Here is an 18053-nt window from a genome sequence, read left to right as displayed (position 1 = left end):
TGAAAATGTTCATAACGCAGCATGTTTAAAACAAAAAGGAGTCCTAGCAATGCCATGTGATGTGTCTCCCCTCACACTCTGCTCAGTAGCTCTTCAAGAAATTAGGTTCAATCACTAATTTCAAGGAAGTAGATCAATCGGTCACTATTTTTACAGAGCATTCCAGAAGATGGGGGACAGAGAACTCAGAGGAATTGTGGTGCATTTCCTGGAGCATCTTTCTTTTCTTTGTACTCTAAACCTCACATGACAACAAAAATATCACCTTTTTGACTGATTTATGGCCGAGAAGAAAGGTTTCCCAATAAAGCTTCACCAAATTTCATGTTATGTGTCATTAAGTGCCAGTGTCTTTAATACAATTAAGTTAATTTGTGATGATTCAGTAAAGGAATACAAGCCCTTCTGTATTTCTTTATCAAAATACATTTGTTGTTTCCTTACAAACAAGAACACAAAGAGCCCAGCGGTACACTGAAATCAACAATGGACACTTGGCAGTCCATTGCCTTCAAATAATATGTCTAAAGAAAAATAAACTAAAAAATGGAGATTGTAGAAGAGATTTCTATCTATAGGAAGATAGCATTTGAGGTTGGGGACCCTGTTTTGTTACTTGATATGAGAAAAAGAAAGGAAGGTTCATATCTTGAATACCAATTATATGTAGCTAGAAAGTTAAAAATCACATGAATTAATGGTGACAGAAGTTCAAAGAATATGATATAATCCTGTGTGAGTTAACTTAAATATATTGCTTAATTAATTCTATCGTTTTTTCACCTATTAATTTTCAAAGATGTAGTGCAGGAGGTGGGTGTATGTGCTCTGACTTCCAGAGAGAACCAGTCAAGACAATAAAGAGAGTGTGGGGAGGGGGGAAAGAGAGCAGCTGAACGTGTGTAGTTGTGATGTTTATGACACATGTACATTGTAACTAAGCAACCCAGTCTGACAATTTAATACTTTGTTTTGTTACGATAAATATTTTGGATTTCTTGAAATTCCACAGTTGAAATACAAATGATGTTATTTAGAGAAGTTAAACGTCAAATAAAAAAATAAATGTAAATAATTCCATTTCTAAAAATCATAGAATATCAGGGTTGGAAGGGACCTCAGGAGGTCATCTAGTCCAACCCCCTGCTCAAAGCAGGACCAATTCCCAACTAAATCATCCCAGCCAGGTCTTTGTCAAGCCTGACCTTAAAAACCTCTAAGGAAGGAGATTCCACCACCTCCCTAGGTAACCCATTCCAGTGCTTCACCACCAGCATGATTAGATACTTGTTTTTGAAATACTGTTGAAATGTAAATTAAAATATTCCTGTATTTAAACCTTGTTACAATAATGTTTTCTAAATTAGAATAATCCTTTTTCTCTCATATTTTACATTGAGATTTCACAGGGGTAGAAAATTCTGACAGGAGTGAATGACCCCATCCACCCCCATCTGCTACACCTGGGGCAGGGGATGGGAAAGGTGGGGGCTGGGGGTTCCCAGGTGTTCAGTTTCCGACTGGAACCTCCAGTTGAAAAGGGAAACGGGCAGCATCCGGTCAGCACAAAAAATCCAGTTGCTGCAGTAAGTGGCCCCCACCAGTGACTGGGGAGATCAGCAGGGCTGGGAGGGGTCAGTCTGTGCTGCGGGGTCACTGTCAGGGACCGAGATTCCCTCCGCCCTGAGCTGGGACCGGGCAGATTATCAGGGGAGCTGCGTTTTTACCCCCAGCATTGAGACCAGGACAGAAGAAAGGGCGGAGCGTCCCAGAGAAGGTGCCAGTGAAAGTGAAGAGATGGGACCTGTCAGTCACATTGTAAAACGAGACCTCGCCTGCCTCATAGTCCAGGAAAATCCCCACCCGGTTGGGCCTGACGCTCATGGGGAGGGGGGTCGGGGGGGAGGTGAGGGCCTTGTATTCCCCATTCCACAGCCCCACGACCCAGAATGTGGCTGTGACTTGCCCCTTCCTGCTCAGAGATTCCCTATAAACCCCCAGGTCCCAGCATGTCTTTTCTCCCACCTCCACCTCCCAGTAATGCCTCCCGCCCGCGAACCCCTCAGTGCCCAGAACACAGGCACAAGGATCAGATCTCTCAGGGTTGTTGGGCAGATTCTGGCGTTTGTCTCCGTGTCTCACACGTTTCCGATCCTCAGACAGGATGACTTGGGGATGAGCCATGTCTGGATCCAGAGTCACGTCCACTGGGGAGAGAGTCACAGAGTCAGTGCCTGGGGCAGGGGCTGGTCACTGGGATCAAAGGGAAATTAACCTGCATCCTGCAGGGTGTGTGTGTGTGGGTGAGTGGTTGTTGCCTGAGGGGAATCAGGGCCCCTTTATCTGTGAGGAGACAATGAAGAGAAATGAGAAGGAGTGTGGGGGGGAGAGGAGGGGACAGGCTGATGCTGGGAGAGAAAAGGGGTGGGGCAGGTGACAGGAGCAGAAGGGGGAGGGGCAGAGGAGAGCGGCAGACCCAAGGGCAATGGGGGGAAAAGAGGAGCAGGAACCAGCAGGACAGAGGGGTGTGAAGGGAAGGACAGGTTCACGGGGTATTCTGGGTGTGCGGGGCGGGGTGGGCACCAGGGCAGAAGAAGGGGACGGATCCCAGGGGGCACAGAGAAGCAAGGGAAGGGGTGGGCATCAGGAGGCAGAAGGAATAGGGGCTCCAATGGGGCAGAGGGAGGCACGCAGGGGGACTGGTGCCAGGGGGTGGGAGGATGAGGAGTGGGGCAGATGCCAGGACCATGGGGGACAGGGAGGGAATGGAGGCATCAGGGGGATGGACTGATGCCAGAGCCTGGAGGCAGAGGGGCTGGCTAGGGCAGGGGCAGTCACCAGTGGGTGGAGAAGGGAAGAGGAGGGGCAGGTGCCGTGGAGTTGTGTGGGGAGTGAGCAGAGGCACATGTGCCGGGGGCAGAATGGGGTGATGGGAGGCACAGGCACTGTGCGGGGCTAAGGGAGAAGGTTTGGGGCATGCATCAGGGCCATAGAGTATGTGTGAGAGGCAGGACTGGTGCCAAGGGAAAGAGAGAGATGAGTGGAGGGGTGGGGAAGGGTGGGCACCAGGGATCCAAAGGGTGGGCTGGAGAAGGGATGGGTGGCACTGAGGGATGGGGGAAGGGAAGGGGCTTGCACCAGGGGACACAAGGGGTGAACAGAGAGGCAGGCACTCGGGAGGCAGAGGGGGAGTAGAAGGAAGGGCTGGCACCAGGGGAAAAGGAGGGGGTGGGAGAAGGCACAGGTGACAGACAGACAAAGAGGGCTGAGGAGTAGGACAGGTGTCAGAGGGACATGGGGGGCAAGGGGTGGGGCAGACCCCAAGGGCAACAGTGCAGTGAGGGAAAGGGTAGTCATAAAGGGGGAGAAGGACATGAGGGATGGGCAGGGCTGCCCGGGGGGGGGCAAATGGGGCAATTTGCCTTAGGCCCCGGGTCCCTCAGGGCCCCCCACAAGAATATAATGTTCTATAGTTTTGCAACTTTCTTTAATGGAAGGGGCCCCCGAAATTGCTTTGTCCCAGGCCCCCTGAATCCTCTGGGCATCCCTGGGGGTGGGTGCCAGGAAAACAGAGGTGCAGGTGTCAGGGAGGCAGAGGGGATGGGGGAGAACTAAGGGGAAGGTGGCGGGGCGAGGTGCAAGGGAAGGGGCAGGCATCAGGGGGTGGGGGCATGCGAAGGGGCTTGTGCCGAGGGGAGAGGTGGGGGCCAAGGTGGAAGAAGGGGCAGGAACCAGGGGCAGAGTAGGGGAGAGACAAATACCAGGGAGATAGTGGTGGGACATGGGATGGGAAAGACACAAGAGGCAAATGAGCAGGGGGTGAGGGAAGATGTGGTCACCAGTGAGTGGGAGGGCAAGGGAAGGGTGGGTTCCAGGGGCTAGAGGGGTATGAGGGGAGGGGTGAAAGCCGGGGCTCACAAGAGGGTGAGCAGTTGGGCAGGCAGCAATGGGGCAGGAGGAGTGGCAAGTGCCAGGGGGACAGTGGTGGGACATTGAATGGGGCAGGCACCAGGGACAATAAGGGGAAGAGGAAGTATTGGGGGCAGAGGGGGCAAGGAAAATGTGGGTACCAGAGGGGCAGGGGGAGGGGCAGGAGCAGGGGGACAAAAGGAGAAAAAGGAAGGGGCAGACAAAAGGATGGGGCTGGGGAGGAGTGTGTGCCAGGAGAGGGGGGGATAAAAGGAAGGGTGGTCACGAGTAAGGGAGGGAACGGGTCAAGTCATGGGTGATGGGGGCAGAGTGTGTGAGGGGGTGGGCACCCGGGAGGAAGGAGGCAAGAGGAAGGGCAGGTGCCAGAGGGACAGGGGGAGTGAGGGAACGTGCCGGGGAACGGGCAGGTGCCAGGGGGTTGAGCAAAAGGGCAGACACAGGGAGAGCAGAGGAGGCTGGGACAGGCACCAAGCGATGGGAGGTGGGCAATTGGAGAGGTGGGAACCAGGGGGCCGAGAGGGGCAAGGAAAGAGGCAGGGAAGGTGGGCAAAGAGAGATGTTAGGAGGGGAGACTGAGGAGGGGCAGTAGCCAGAAGGTTAAAGTGGGGTTAGAGGAGGGGTGGGCCCAGGGAAGGGGCAGGTGCCAGGGGGCAGAGAGGGTGTGGAGAGGGACGGTACCAGGCAGGGCTCAGAGCAGGAGCCAAGACAGCAGAGGAGGGTGAGGGGTGGGGGGCATGAAGGGGTAGAGGGGGTGAGGGCAGTGGCAAGCACCAGGGGGACAGGTGGGGGTGAGGGGAGGAGTGGGAGACATGGCAGCAGAGCGGGAAAGGGGAGAGATTAATGCCAAGAGGTAGCAGGAGGGTGAAGTGATGGCTGAGCTCCACGGTACAAAAGATGTTTGGAGGAGAGGGGCAGGTGCCAGGATGGCAGGGGGAGAAGGGAGGGGTAAGTTCCAGGGGGCAGAGATGGGTGGAGGGCAGGGGCACATGCCAGGGCGGCAAAGTGGGGGCAGAGGGGCAGGGGCCCAGGGGAGCAGAAAGGGGGTGAGAAGAAGGGGAGGGGTGAGGATAGAGGCAGGGGCCAGCTGGGCACAGGGGTAAGGGAGGAGATTGGAAGGTGCCGGGGGGCAGAGGTGGGTGGAGGGAAGGGGCACATACCAGGGAGACAAAGTGAGGGGGAGAGGGGCAGGGGAGCAGCAGCAGTTTGGGGTGAGGGGACAGGATAGAGGCAGGGGTCAGGTAGGCACAGGAGTGAGGGAAGGGTAACGGAGGGGCAGGTGCCAGGGGGATAGAGGGAGGTGAAGAGGGGCAAGAGGGAAGGTGAAGGGGGCAGGCCCCAGGGAATCTCTGTTGCTCTGGGGCCGTGTGTGGCTGGTTTGTTGCTAAGAGCAGGTTGGTGCCGTCCCCACACACACTGGCTGGCAGCCCTGACCCATGGGGCACAGCTGGGACTCTCCATGCTAGGGCATGGGCAGGGTGTCTGGGCTTGCTGGAAGGGGGCAGGGTAGTGAGGAGAAAGGGAGGTTAAGGGGTGCTGGGTGGAACAGGGCCCATTGATAATGCAGTGGGGGCAGTGGGGAAGGGAGGGGGCACTTCCCCTCCATCTGGGAGAAGCTGTAGCAGGGGCCAGCTACCACGTCACACCCGCACAGCGCATCTGAACTTGGGGTTTGCAGTGGGGCACTGACATGGCTGAGACACTGCTGTGCCAGGGGCCATAACCCCTCCCCTCCTTGGGGTTATGGATCAATAATTACAGGGTCATTGGAGCAGAGGAGCTGGACGCTGGGGTCCCAGGTGGGGCCCAACCTATTGGTCTGCACAGTCAGTCTCACTCCCACGCTGTGGCCCAGTGCCCATGGCAGTGTTTAGACACAGGGGGCATCTTCAGCAGGAGTTCGAGGCAGCCCCACATCGGACATCCACAGCCCAGCAGTTCCAGCCCTTACCTGGGGCGGGGGGAGGCCCACATTCCAATTCCTGGCCCACATCACACGGGGGGATTGAACCTGGGGCTCCCAGCTGAGGGCCCAGCCACTGGCCTAAAGGCTGGAAGGGAAGGGGTGGCACCTTTTTCTGTTCATTGAAACTATTCAGCAAACTTGACATGGATTCAGGAATAGTTTCAGTTGACCCAAGATATAATTTTTCAGCAAATAAACTATTTGCCCGCAAATTACACCCAGCTCTATTTCAAAGGTGTCCCAGCAACTTAGAAGCCCAAATCCGAGTGACTTGCAGTGAGTGACAGTCAACATCCCCAGAAACGCACAGGTACGGGCAGGCCAGGCTCAGGACATCAGCTATGAAACGCTCCAGAGCTGCTGTTAAATTTGCCCTTGGTTGAAAAATTCCCCCTTGGGCTCCTGTAGCACTTTTACTGAAGTGTGCAGTGAAAGGGATATGGCCAATAGCAATTAGTGACACTAACAAGGAGCTGGTCTGAATGAAAGAGACCTTGGAAGAGACTAGCTGCAGATTTATGTGAATTCAGGGGACATCTTAATGTGGATGTAAAATCTTAACTACAGTTTCTGTTAAGAACTTTTCATATAGGCCCGGATGAGGGCTAGCTAAGAAAGAACAATACGTGGCTAAGAGAAAGCTGGGGTAAACAGACAACCTTGTGTGTTTCAAGTCAATGAGCGGAGTCAGCCTAACTCCAGATAGTGAGCTGTAACTGAGTGTCATTATCGCAAGTTATAGACCAGAGCTCAGCAACCCATGGCATGCGTGCCAAACATGGCACGTGAGCTGATTTTTAATGGCACAGGGGCCGGCTGAGCTCAGCCCGCTGCCACTCTGGCGCTTTCTGCCGCGACTCCTGCCAGCCGGGGACCCTCTGCCAGTCCCACTCAGCACCTACTGCCAGCCTGGGGGAAGGAACCCCAGGCTGGCAGGGGGCTGAGACCCCAGCTGACAGGAGCCCACGGTGGAAACCCCAGAGCAGCTCCAGGCTGAGCGGCTCAGCCCGCCACCACTCTGGGGTTTCCGCTGTGGGCTCCTGCCAGCTGGGGTCCCCCTGCTGCGGCCCCACTCAGTACCCACTGCCGGCCTGGGGGAAGGAACCCCAGGCTGGCAGGGGGCTGAGACCCCAGCTGGCAGAAACCCGCAGCTGAAACCCTAGTGCAATGGTGGGCTGAGCCGCTCAGCCTGCAGCTGCTCTGGGGTTCCCGCTGCTGGCCCTTTGACAGCTGGTGTCCCCCCCTGCGGCAGCCCCGCTTACCTTGCGCAGGCGCCCTTCCAGACAGGGTCCAGGCCTGAGGCCCTGCTCAGCCCTACCGGGGCCGGCTCACTCACCTCAGCTGCCAATCTGGGGTTCCAGTTGCTGACCTCCTGTCAGCCCCAGTCTAGATCTCCAGCCTTGCTCAGCCTGCTTTCTGGCCTGGAGTCCCTGCAGGCCACCCTGGGCTCTTCTCCTGACCTTGGATCACTCCTCTGCAGCCTCCCCGCTGTGGCCCACTGTTCCCAGCCTGGGACAGTGAGGGTTGCACACAAGGCAAGAGGGGATGCAGCTCAGCACCTCCATCTTAAAATTGCTTATCTCAGACCGTACTGCGTTTGACCTTGTGCCTGCCTTCTATCGCCATTTTTTTCCCCACTGAGAGTTGAAGGGAACATTTGACAAAATGGCAGCTCCTAAGAAAGTGAAGCTAGATGTCCGATTATTTCAGCCTGCTTGGACAGACGCATTTGGGTTTATTGAAAAGAAGGACCATGCTATTTGTGCTTTCTGTTATGAAAGTGTTGTTTGTTGCACGTCAAGTGTTCGACTTTTTGAAACGAAGCAGGAGAAAACCTTTCTTTACGAAGCAGACAAGACTGAATCAATCAAAAATGCAGTAGCAGCCTATGAGAAACAAAGTAGTGTTTTTAAAAACTTAAGTGTAAGTAAAAATCAAGCTACAGAAGGAGGTTACATGATTGCACAGTGCATTGCAAAAAACGGAAAGCCGTTTACAGATGGGGAATATATAAAAAGTTTCTCAGCAGTTCAGAGATTTTGTTCAATGATTTGCCAAATAAAGATACAATCATATCTGGAATAAAACTGACCATCTCTGCCAGAACAGTTGAGAGACGCATAAGTGAAATGACAGAAAACATTAAGGAAAAGCAGACGACTGCATTGAAAGACACAGCAGTGTTTAGTGTTGCAGTTGATGAGTGTGGATATAAACGACATTCCACATTTGGCAGTTGTTGCAAGATACTGTGCTTCCGATGAAATCCAAGAGCAACTTTGTTGCCTAAAACCCCTGCATGGCACAACAAAGGCGGAAGATATACTGGAAAGTTTTGTAAACCATTTTGAAGAACGAAGAGTTGACATCAGAAAAATATTTTGTGTGGCAACAGATGGTGCTCCTGCCATGGTCGGAAAACAGAAGGGATTTGTAAAGTTGCTTGAATATCAAATTGGCCGCCCGACAGTCAAATTTCAAGAAAACCTGTGTGCTAAAATTTCGAATTCAGAGCTTAATAATGTACTGAATACAGAGGTGAGAACTGTGAATTTCCTTCTTGCTCGATCTGCTTTGACTCACAGACAATTTCAAGCACTGCTAGAAGAGATGGACAGTGCTTATAACGACATCCCACTTCACAGCAACATTTGGTGGCTAAGTCGTGGCAAGGTTTTGGTGCGCTTTGTAAACTGTTTTGATGCAATCAAGGCCTTTTTGTTGGAAAAAGAACAAAACTACCCTGAACTGGATGATGACAAATGGCTGTGTAAGTTCATGTTTCTAACTGATATCACCGCTCACCTAAACGAACTCAACCTCTGTCTCCAGGGTGCAGGGCAAACAGTTCTGGATCATAATGAAGTCTGGAAAGCATTTTTTGTGAAACTAGCAGTTTTTTCCAGGGATATTCAAACTTCTACTTTCTGCTATTTCCAACTCTTAAAAGAGCTATCAACATGTTGCACTGTCAATGTCAATGAGATTGGAAAGTACATGCAAGAACTGGAATCAGAATTTTCTGACAGATTTCAAGATTTCCAGCGATTTGGCCCAATGCTTTCTTTTCTAATTAAACCTGAAAAGTTCAATGAAAGCGACTTGGATTTGTCTGTATTTCAGTGGATGGGTGTTGAAGATTTTGAAATGCAACTCATTCAGTTAAAAAGCTCAGAATTGTGGACATCAAAATTTGTGGATCTGCGGAACGCACTTGAAGCTACCGAGAGAGATAATGGGGCCTCTATTCTGACCTGCTGGACATCCCTGCCAGTGAAATTTAACTGTTTGAAGAAAATTGCGTTTGCAATGCTTTCAGCATTTGGATCCACATACCTGTGTGAACAGGTACTTTCACACATGAAATCTGTCCTCTGTCCCTCTCGCAGCCGGTTAACAAGTGATCACTCAGAAGCCTGTGTGCAGCTTAAAGTACCCAAATACGTGCCAGACACTGGAAAACTCAGCAAGGAAAAGCAAGGGCAAGGATCACACTAAACTGATAAGATCTGCACTTTAATTTAATTTTAAATAAAGCTTCTGAAACATTTTGAAAACCTTGTTTACTTTACATATAACAGTAGCTTGGTTATATATTATAGACGTATAGAAAGACCTTCTAAAAAACATTAAAATGTATTACCGGCACGCAAAGCCTTAAATTAGAGTGAATAAATGAAAACTCGGCACATCACTGCTGAAAGGTTGCCGACCCCTGTTATAGACACAAGGAGCACTGAGAAAGGCCTCAAGGTTAACTCCCTGGTACAGATGCCAGAACAGAGCTTGGGGGAGGCCAAACATGATTGACATGGATAATGATACCCTCCCCTCAGAGATGGATGCAAATCCCAGCTCACACAAATGCAAGTGTAAACCTATAAACAACTGTCATTGTTAAATACTAAATACTGACTTTTTCATTTAGATCTCCAGGAATGTACCTGTTGGTCAACCAGGAGATTTGCTACCTAATTCCCCTGGACCCCAAAATTAGGATTTAACCTATATACTTTAATAGAAATTGTTTAAGGGTAATTACCCGTGTGTTAACAATATGTTAATTTGAACCATGGGCGGTGCAATTATGTAATCTTTTAGACCATTGGTTTATTGTGTTTATCTTGTCTTGCTACTAGAACCTATCCAGGGGCTTGGGAAATGGCCCAGAGCCCAGCCGTGTTCAGGGCCCAGTGGGCACAGACTGTGCTGGGCTGGGAGCAGTGAATGGGGAGGGGAGCAGGGATGTGCTGGCTCCAGCCCGTCACAGAGAGGAAACTGCTTCCCCCAAAGCCTGGGGTTCCTTCTCCCCGGAGCCCTAAGATCCTGGCCCTGCAGCCAGCACAGACTGCGCAGCCTCCATCGGCCGGGACCGACACACTCACATTGGTCCCTTCGACTGGACCCTGCTGGGGGTAGGTGGGAAGAGAGGAGCGGCGGGGGTAGGATGAAAGGGCCAGTTCAACAGTCACAGACCGAGCTCACTGAACTTTCCCAGTCTCCCTCCCCTCTGCCTCAGTTTCTTCTCTGTCCCTCCTCGCAGTCAGGTTTCTGCCTTTGCCCCCAGTCTCTGCGCTGGGGTTGTGGGGAGGGGTTTGGACGGGGGCAGCTCACACTCAGTTGTTGTGACAGGGTCACACTCTTGTCAGTGAGTCTCACTCACTGAGCAGCAAACCACTGACCCAACCTCACACTGGGCTGTGCTCAGAGCAGACGAGGGGCCCGTAGGATTCAGCTTGTTACCCAGTAACACACGGCTCAGGTCAGACCACAGCAGCCAGACCGGCCCCTCCTCCACCTCAGAAAGCTGGGCCAGCCTTGGCTAATGGGGGTTGGGGCAGTGCTGAGCGATGGCCACACAACGCAGCCCTCACGTGTCCCAGGAGAGAGGCACAGACACGTCATCCGTTACCCGTCTGTGCAGCTCCCAGCACAATGGGCCCAGTCCAGGCCTCACAACATCTGGTTCAGGGACACCCAGTAACTCAGCCATGGAGGGGTCAGGATGTCAGAGTGACGGGGCCTGGTCAGACATCTGGGCAAGTACCAGCAGGTGGCTGTAAGTAGCAGGCAAACTGCCCAGCACTGAGTGCATCAGCCTCCAGTTATCACAGCTCCAAGCCTGTCAGCTGGGTGCATGCGTGTCCTGGGGTCCCAGGCTCTGTCCAGAGCCCCAGGCACAACACAGCTGAATGTCCCAGAAGAATCCACTCACCTCCGAATCTCTGCAGCGCTTCCCTCATGTCAAGGGAAATTTTATACACGTTCTTCAGGTCAGTAGAAACAGCTTCTGGTTCCTGGAGTTTCACATTCTCACTCCTGTGAAGAAAACGTCCCATCATCACTCAGCTGCTCTGTACACACAGCATCCCAGAACCACCAACAAGAATATAAGAGCAATGAACATAGGAAACACACCTGCTCAATGTCCTGTTCACATCCTGAAAGGAAAAAGAGTATCAATGTTCTGTATTAACACAATGTGCATAAAACTGAGTGAGTCTCACTCTGGGCATCAAACTTTCGTCTAGAAAATAGATCAACCCTCCCAGGCTTCACTCTTTTGTGGTAAAATCTCATACACCATTTTACATTAACACATATTTATGTAGAAGAGACAGGAATTTAGCTAAAGGATTCTCCCTTCTAGGGACCCAGCCCATCAGTATCTGTGTTTATCGTCTGTGCTGGGTCCAATGTTCTGGAGTCAGAGCAGGGATGGGTTCAGCTCAGTATCATTCTTGTATCATCCATTTAATCTCCCATGGCCTCACTGGGTCTCCATGAGGAGAATTCCCCTCTAACATGAACTGGGATATTTTGGAACTGATGGGGCCCTTAGCCGGATGTTTTGTTTGTCAGTAAACCACAGAACACATTTAATCTAATTGTTGGAATCCAGACCCAGGGATCTGAGCTCTAATTCTGGATGGGTGGAGAATTTTGATGCCGTCTCACCTTTAGCAGCTCCACAACTGGTTGCTGACACTTCTCCTCGAACTCTGTGATCAACTGCTGCAGAGAGGAGCTTTGCTGGGAGAGTTTGGCTATATTTTCCCGTAGTCTCTGCAGACTCTCCCTCTCCTCCTTCTCCAGGCTCTGCAGAAGCTGCTGCTCCTCCTCTCTCAGCAGTGTGTGCAGTTTGTTAAATTCACCTGCAATCGTCTCTCTCTTGTTCTTCACTTTGCTCTGGTGATAGAAAAATAGGAAAGGCACAGAGAAAATGTGAGCCAGATGTTGAGTTACACAGACTGGGCCTCTGTCCATGAAGCAGAGGATTAGATCAGTATCAGGTATGGAAGGAGATTTACTTCTTTGGGAAATGTACCAGAGTTAATATGGCCAGTTCCATAGCAGGGTTGTCTAGGGTGTTTTGTAAAGACGCCGTATGTTATTGCAGGTGGCATGGGACGGACACAGTGGAGTGGGGAGAAATTGGGGGAGCAGGAGAGATTTACAGGGGGCCACACAGGGTGTCCATGGGGGCATTTGGATGCCCAGTGCTGGGCACTCAGACACCCAGGGGAGCTGTCACAGCGGGATGTGGGCAATGCTCCTTCTTTGATAACCTGCTTCCAGGGCTGCAAAGTTCAGGACCTAGGGCTGGTGCTAATAGTCCTTTGGGTGCCATCCTGGGGCTCACATGGGTGTTGGGAACCCAGGCCATTGACAGGGCTGGCTTTGGCCTCATCCAGCCTGGCCGAGTGCCCCATGCCCATGTGCCCAGTGCCCTGGGATCGCAGCCCCTAGGGAGCCCACTAGGCTGACAGAGCAGCAGGTTGGCTGATGCAAACTCTGTCCCACCTGCTCTCTGGGCACTTTTCCGGACACATTCAAACCTGGCTGTTAATTGTTATGCACCTAAATCCCTATTGTCTGAGGAACTGAGCACCAGCTGCTTCCGGTGCGGGCAGTGGGAGCTGCTGCGGTTCTGTTCTCTGGAAATCAGCCCACTTCTGCCAGGCTCTAAATACGGCTTCAGTTGCAGAACCAGAGGCACCCAGCTCTGAGCACTTCAGTTCTTCTAAATGGCCATTTTTATCTGACTAGTGGGACACCTACTTCTCCTCTCATCCCTGCTGCTGGCATCTTCTTCACACCCCCCACGCTCTCTGCAAGGATTTCACTGTAAAAGGCAGGTGAATCTGAACAGACTTTTTTTCCCTTGGGTTCATTGCCTGGCCATGGACAAGCACAGGTAAAGTCACAGTGACAGTAGCAGGTGACTGGGATGAAGTGGCCACGTGATGGCAACAGAGGCTGTGAAGTGGCTGAGCGGTGTCTGGCTTGAAACTGACCTGCCCCTGGCTCTGCTCACTCGGGGGGTGTCCCCACTGCAATAAAGGTGTGACAGCACCGTGTGTAGACACACCTGGGCTAGCTTTGATGTGGCTAGCTCGGGTACTCATAGCTATGAAGCCGCAGCAGCAGCACGGGCTGTACACACCCACCCAGACCCCGGGTGTTACTCAGTCACTAGCCTGCAGCTGGCTGTTGGGGCCATGTAGATGCACCCTGGGGTCAGATTTTCCACAGAGCTCCACACCCGCAACTGGGTTCGATGTACAGAAGAGCTCAGCTCCCAGCATGGCCCCAGCCCAGCCAGCTGAGTGATTCTGAACCTCACCCATGGGGATAAATCATCCTCCCAGCACCAGCGTCTGGCCCAGGCACTGGGCAGATTCACTGCAGGGATGGTGGGTGCAGAGCGAGAAGGAACAAACTGTTTCCTCCAGGCTGCAGAGAAGCTGCGGAGCTTTGTCATGGAGGCCACTGAAAACCGATGGCTGTAGCAGCCGACACACCATCCCCATCTGCAGGAGGGAAACAGGGGCCCTGTAACAGTGAAAACACTGCACCCAATATTGAGAATTTGCCCCTATCAGAGATCTCAGGGGTGGGTCTGCACCACTGTACAAGGGCCAGGAATTGCCCCTCCTCCTCCTGCCTACAGCTGCAGTGAGATCCCCACCGGAGACACAGCCTGATGCTGCCAGCACCCTGGATGGCAGGTATCATAGGCCAGGGGCAGGGGCGGCTGTAGGAATTCCGCTGCCCCAAGCAGGGCGCCGCGCCGGTCGCGCTGCCGGTCACCAGTCCTGCGGCTCCGGAGGACCTCTTGCAGATGTGCCTGTGGAGGGTCCGCTGCTCCCGAGGCTCCGGTGGACCTCCTGCAGGCATGACTGCGGAAGGTCCACCGGAGCCGCCTGCCGCCCTCCCGGTAAAATGTCGCCCCACGCGCACGCTTGGTGCGTTGGGCTCTGGAGCCGGCCCTGGCCAGGGGAGGCTGAGCTTCCCCAAGCAGGATGCAGCGCCCTTCCCTTTGGAGGATGCTGCAGACCTGCTGCCTTTGGAGTGCTGCCTGCACTCCGCCCAGAGCCCTCGCTCCAGCTCTTCCCCCAAAGCCCGCAGCACCCGCCGCTTGCTGCCTGTCAGCTGTGTGTGGGGCCCTCTCACTTGCTCCTCTCAGTCCCTCCCCCCCATCACTCACTCTTAAGGCAGGAGGGGGCAGAAAGCAGCAAGCGGCAGGCGAGGGGGCCTTGGGGGAGGGGCTGGGGCAGAGGAGCGAGCTGCAAAACTGAACGGTGAGCGGGGAGCCTCTGGGGAGGGGGCTGAGTGGGAGCCGGGCATGGGGCAGAGCAGGAGAGGCACATGGGCAGGGCCTCGGGGAGAGGAGGACAAATGGGGGTGGAGCAGTGGGCAGGGTGATGATTCGGGCGCAGGGGAGGTTCCAGCACTCACGCCCGGCCTCCCCAAATGCCGGAGGCATGCGCTGCCCATGGCCGGCACCAAGCCTGTGAAACAGAGCAAACAACCAGAGCAGGTTCATAACCTCCTCCTGGAGCTTTATGACCCCGTCATTCTTGGGAACGCTGCAGGGGGAAGGGCTCAGGGAGGAATAAAACTGGACACCCACCTGCCACTCTGTGATTTTCTTCTCCTCTTTAGACCTCAGAGCCAGGGCCTCTTCCAGCTCCTTCCTCAGAGGGCCTAGGACTCCCTGGAGTTTCTCCTGCAGGGACATCGTGTGCGATAAACAGCCATTAGTCTGCCTGTCCGATGGCTGGACAGCACTGTCCATATTGGCATTTCACACATGAGCAGTAAATACCCTGGAAGGAGGCAGCAGACTCGGCTCTGCTGGCCCCAAAGGCCTCATGGGAGCAGAGACGCCAGTCTCAGAGCAGGGTCTCTGCTCCCTGCAGACACTCAGGACTTCTCAGAGCCTGTGTTTGAGCTAAAGCTTCACATCACTGAGCACAGGCCAGAGGGGAAACAGCTGGGAAGGTTCAGAACGATCCCTCCTGCCGGTGCCAGTGAAGAGGTTGGGGCAGCACCTCACTGCACTGTACCCAGACCCAGGCCAGGAACAAGACCCCACGGTGCTCTCCTCTGTCCAGGCTCCCATGTGGCCTCCCTCAGGCAGCAGCCGAGCACCTGAGCCAGCGCAGTCCCATTAACTGCACAGGGTGAAGCTGTGATGTGGCAGAAGGTCAGTGAGGAACAGGGAACAGTCGGTCTGGGGGAATGTGCCACCCATAATTATAACTGCTCCAGAGCTGTAACAACCCAGGGCTCTCTTCCCCTTTGACAGCGTGTGATTCATTCACACAGCACAGCAATGTGCTCCTGCCCTGTCAGCCCCACTCTGTGCAACACCCATGGCAGCCCCCCAGAGCCCCCCCAGAAATTTCCCCATTTCACTCTCTCTTTTCTCTGGGCCCTCGAGTTCCCTCCTCCTCTCTGCCCAAGGGCCCAGGCTGCAGCTGCTGTTCCGTGACACCCCTGCAGTGCTGCTGCAGGGAAGCAGTGAGCGATGGAGCCAGCAGGGGCTAGTGAGAGACAGGAGGTGGAAAAGCAGTCATTGCATCCAGCAAAACAGCTTCATCAATGAGCGGGGATCAGAAGTGGGGGTGGGAACAAAGGTGGCTGGATTATTTGAAGCTCCACCCACAAAATAAGCTCCACCCACGTGAGTCACCAAAAGTAGACACCATAATCTGTTCACAGTAGATGGTGCAATCTTCAAAATAGGGTGGAGTTGCTGATTGGCTCCAAGGGGATCCTGGGGCCAGACTCCCCTCATGGGGTGAGAATGTATCCCTGGCTCCGCTGCGCTCTCTGGGCCTGGTCCCCCTTTACTGGGGGCATCTCCCAAACATCACCCGCTTGTGGCGCTGGAAGGAGGCGGCACTGACAATAAATGGTGCTGAGCTGTAATTTTTCCTCTCCGCTCTCGCAGAGGAACAAAATAATTAACAGTGTTGATCTTGAAATGATCCGTTCTCCAGTCTGAAAGTAACACACTCACCTAGACTGGCCTGCAGCTCTTGTGATTTAAACCTCACTGATCGTTAACACCGGCCATGGTGTAAAAAGTCCCCTTATTTCAGCCGTGGAAGCTGGGTTTGAAAAACATTCAGAATCTCAGAGAAAAGTTTCCCACATCAGGTATCTTTTAAGACTTGATATTCTGATTCTGTCACCACACTGCCAGGTCATTCATTTTGTGATAGCATCTCCTGTACAATGAAGGCTTTACAGAGCTGAATGATGCATCACACCCATGATAGGCAACTTCCAGTGAAATCAGCCTGTAATTAAAATCCAAAGTTATTACCCATTAAACTTGACAACAATTCCCTACCTTGTACTCCTGGGCAGCCTCCTTTATGGGAACCACCCTGTGATCTCTGTGATCGCGGGACAGATGGCAAACCACACAGACAGAAGTTTGATCCTCTTCACAGAACAGTTTCAGAGTCTCCTGGTGTTCCCCACACACCCTCTCCTCTCCTGCTCCCTTTGCTGCCTGTAAACTCAGCCGTTTGACTATTTCTACAACATTTCCCAGCCGCCTGTTCGGCCTGAGGTTTCCCTGTTGCACAGTTTCTCTGCACTGAGGGCAGGAGACGTCTGTATTCGATCCCTCCCAGCACTGGGCAATGCAGGCTCCGCAGAAATTGTGCCCACAGTCTATAATCACCGGGTCCTTAAAATACTCCAGACAGATGGGGCACGTAGCTTCCTCCTGGAGACTTTCCACGGGGGTGTCTGTGGCCATGGCTCCCTCCGGACAGTGTCACAGGGTTAGTTTCACTTTCCTGAGCTCAGAAATATGCCCCCCCCCCTGAAGTAGCAGCAATCGGGTGTTTCCCTTCCTGGAACTGACTCAGGCTGTTTGCTGAGCTGGAGCCAGATCACCGGTAACATTCCAGCCCTGGAGGCTTGGGTGAGTAATGTAGCAACAAGGCTCTGATCCTGCAATCAGCCCACTCTGCTGGTATGTGTGGGGGTCACTGGGGCTTCACATGGACATCAGCTTCCCCTTATCCTGATGAGCTGACAGAACTGCGTGTCTAAGGAATTATATTTAGGCTCGGCTGACTACATTTGATTTAATATGTAATTTTGACAGATAAGATTAATATTTATTTGTAAGATTTTTTTGTATTTATCCATTTAAACGTTCAAAGTTTCAGTTTTTATCAATATTATTGTTCACAGTTGTGGGAAATTTGCGGGGGGATCAGACAATATTTTAGTGAGACAATAATTATTTTAGGACAGTAGACACAGAAATTCAAAAAGTTAAAAAGTGTAAGTGTTAAAACACAAATTGTCAACATCTCATGTCAAAACATGCGAAGTAAATATCCTTAAATTACACTCTAGTAAGTTCTCAAGCAGCATTTTTCTTACTGTTCCTATTTGTCAATTTCAGTTCTTATCAATGGAAATATTTTTTCATCAGTTTGTGTGCGCAAAGTTAAATCAACATTTACTGACGAAAAGCTGAATATGAGTCAACAGTGTGCCCTTGTTGCGAAGAAGGGGCATTTCCAGCAGATCGAGGGATGTGATCATTCCCCTCTATTCAGCACTGGTGAGGCCTCATTTGGAGTACTGTGTCCAGTTTTGGGCCCCACACTACAAGAAGGATGTGGATAAATTGGAGAGAGTCCAGCGGAGGGCAACAAAAATGATTTTAGGGGGCTGGAGCACATGACTTATGAGGAGAGGCTGAGGGAACTGGGATTGTTTAGCCTGCAGAAGAGAAGAATGAGGGGGGATTTGATAGCTGCTTTCAACTACCAGAAAGGGGGTTCCAAAGAGGATGGATCTAGACTGTTCTCAGTGGTAGAAGATGACAGAACAA

General features: G+C 52.5%; 2 protein-coding genes and 1 long non-coding RNA gene across 3 annotated transcripts in view; 1 reads left to right on the top strand and 2 right to left on the bottom strand.

Moving 5' to 3' along the window:
• The window catches only part of LOC120393123 (zinc finger protein RFP-like), a 209827-nt gene that overhangs the window by 148925 nt on the left and 42849 nt on the right, over nt 1–18053 (top strand). The gene's annotated exons all lie outside the window — the stretch shown is intronic.
• LOC120393138 overlaps nt 1–18053 on the bottom strand; it is a 124241-nt gene that overhangs the window by 91540 nt on the left and 14648 nt on the right. The gene's annotated exons all lie outside the window — the stretch shown is intronic.
• Nucleotides 1258–16988, bottom strand: LOC120393133 (E3 ubiquitin-protein ligase TRIM39-like). The gene is made up of 6 exons (XM_039517735.1): nt 16542–16988; nt 14811–14906; nt 11852–12082; nt 11312–11334; nt 11109–11212; nt 1258–2207 (listed from the first exon to the last, which is right to left on the bottom strand). Exons 1-6 carry the CDS (start codon nt 16956–16958, stop codon nt 1660–1662), a joined length of 1419 nt encoding a protein of 472 aa, XP_039373669.1. The 5' UTR covers nt 16959–16988; the 3' UTR covers nt 1258–1659.

This window comes from Mauremys reevesii, unplaced genomic scaffold, assembly GCF_016161935.1.
Source record: "Mauremys reevesii isolate NIE-2019 unplaced genomic scaffold, ASM1616193v1 Contig15, whole genome shotgun sequence".
In the NCBI taxonomy this organism is placed as follows: Eukaryota; Metazoa; Chordata; order Testudines; family Geoemydidae; genus Mauremys; species Mauremys reevesii.
The sequence above is the reverse complement of the archived record's forward strand: the minus strand, read 5'-3'. Positions and strand labels throughout refer to the sequence as shown.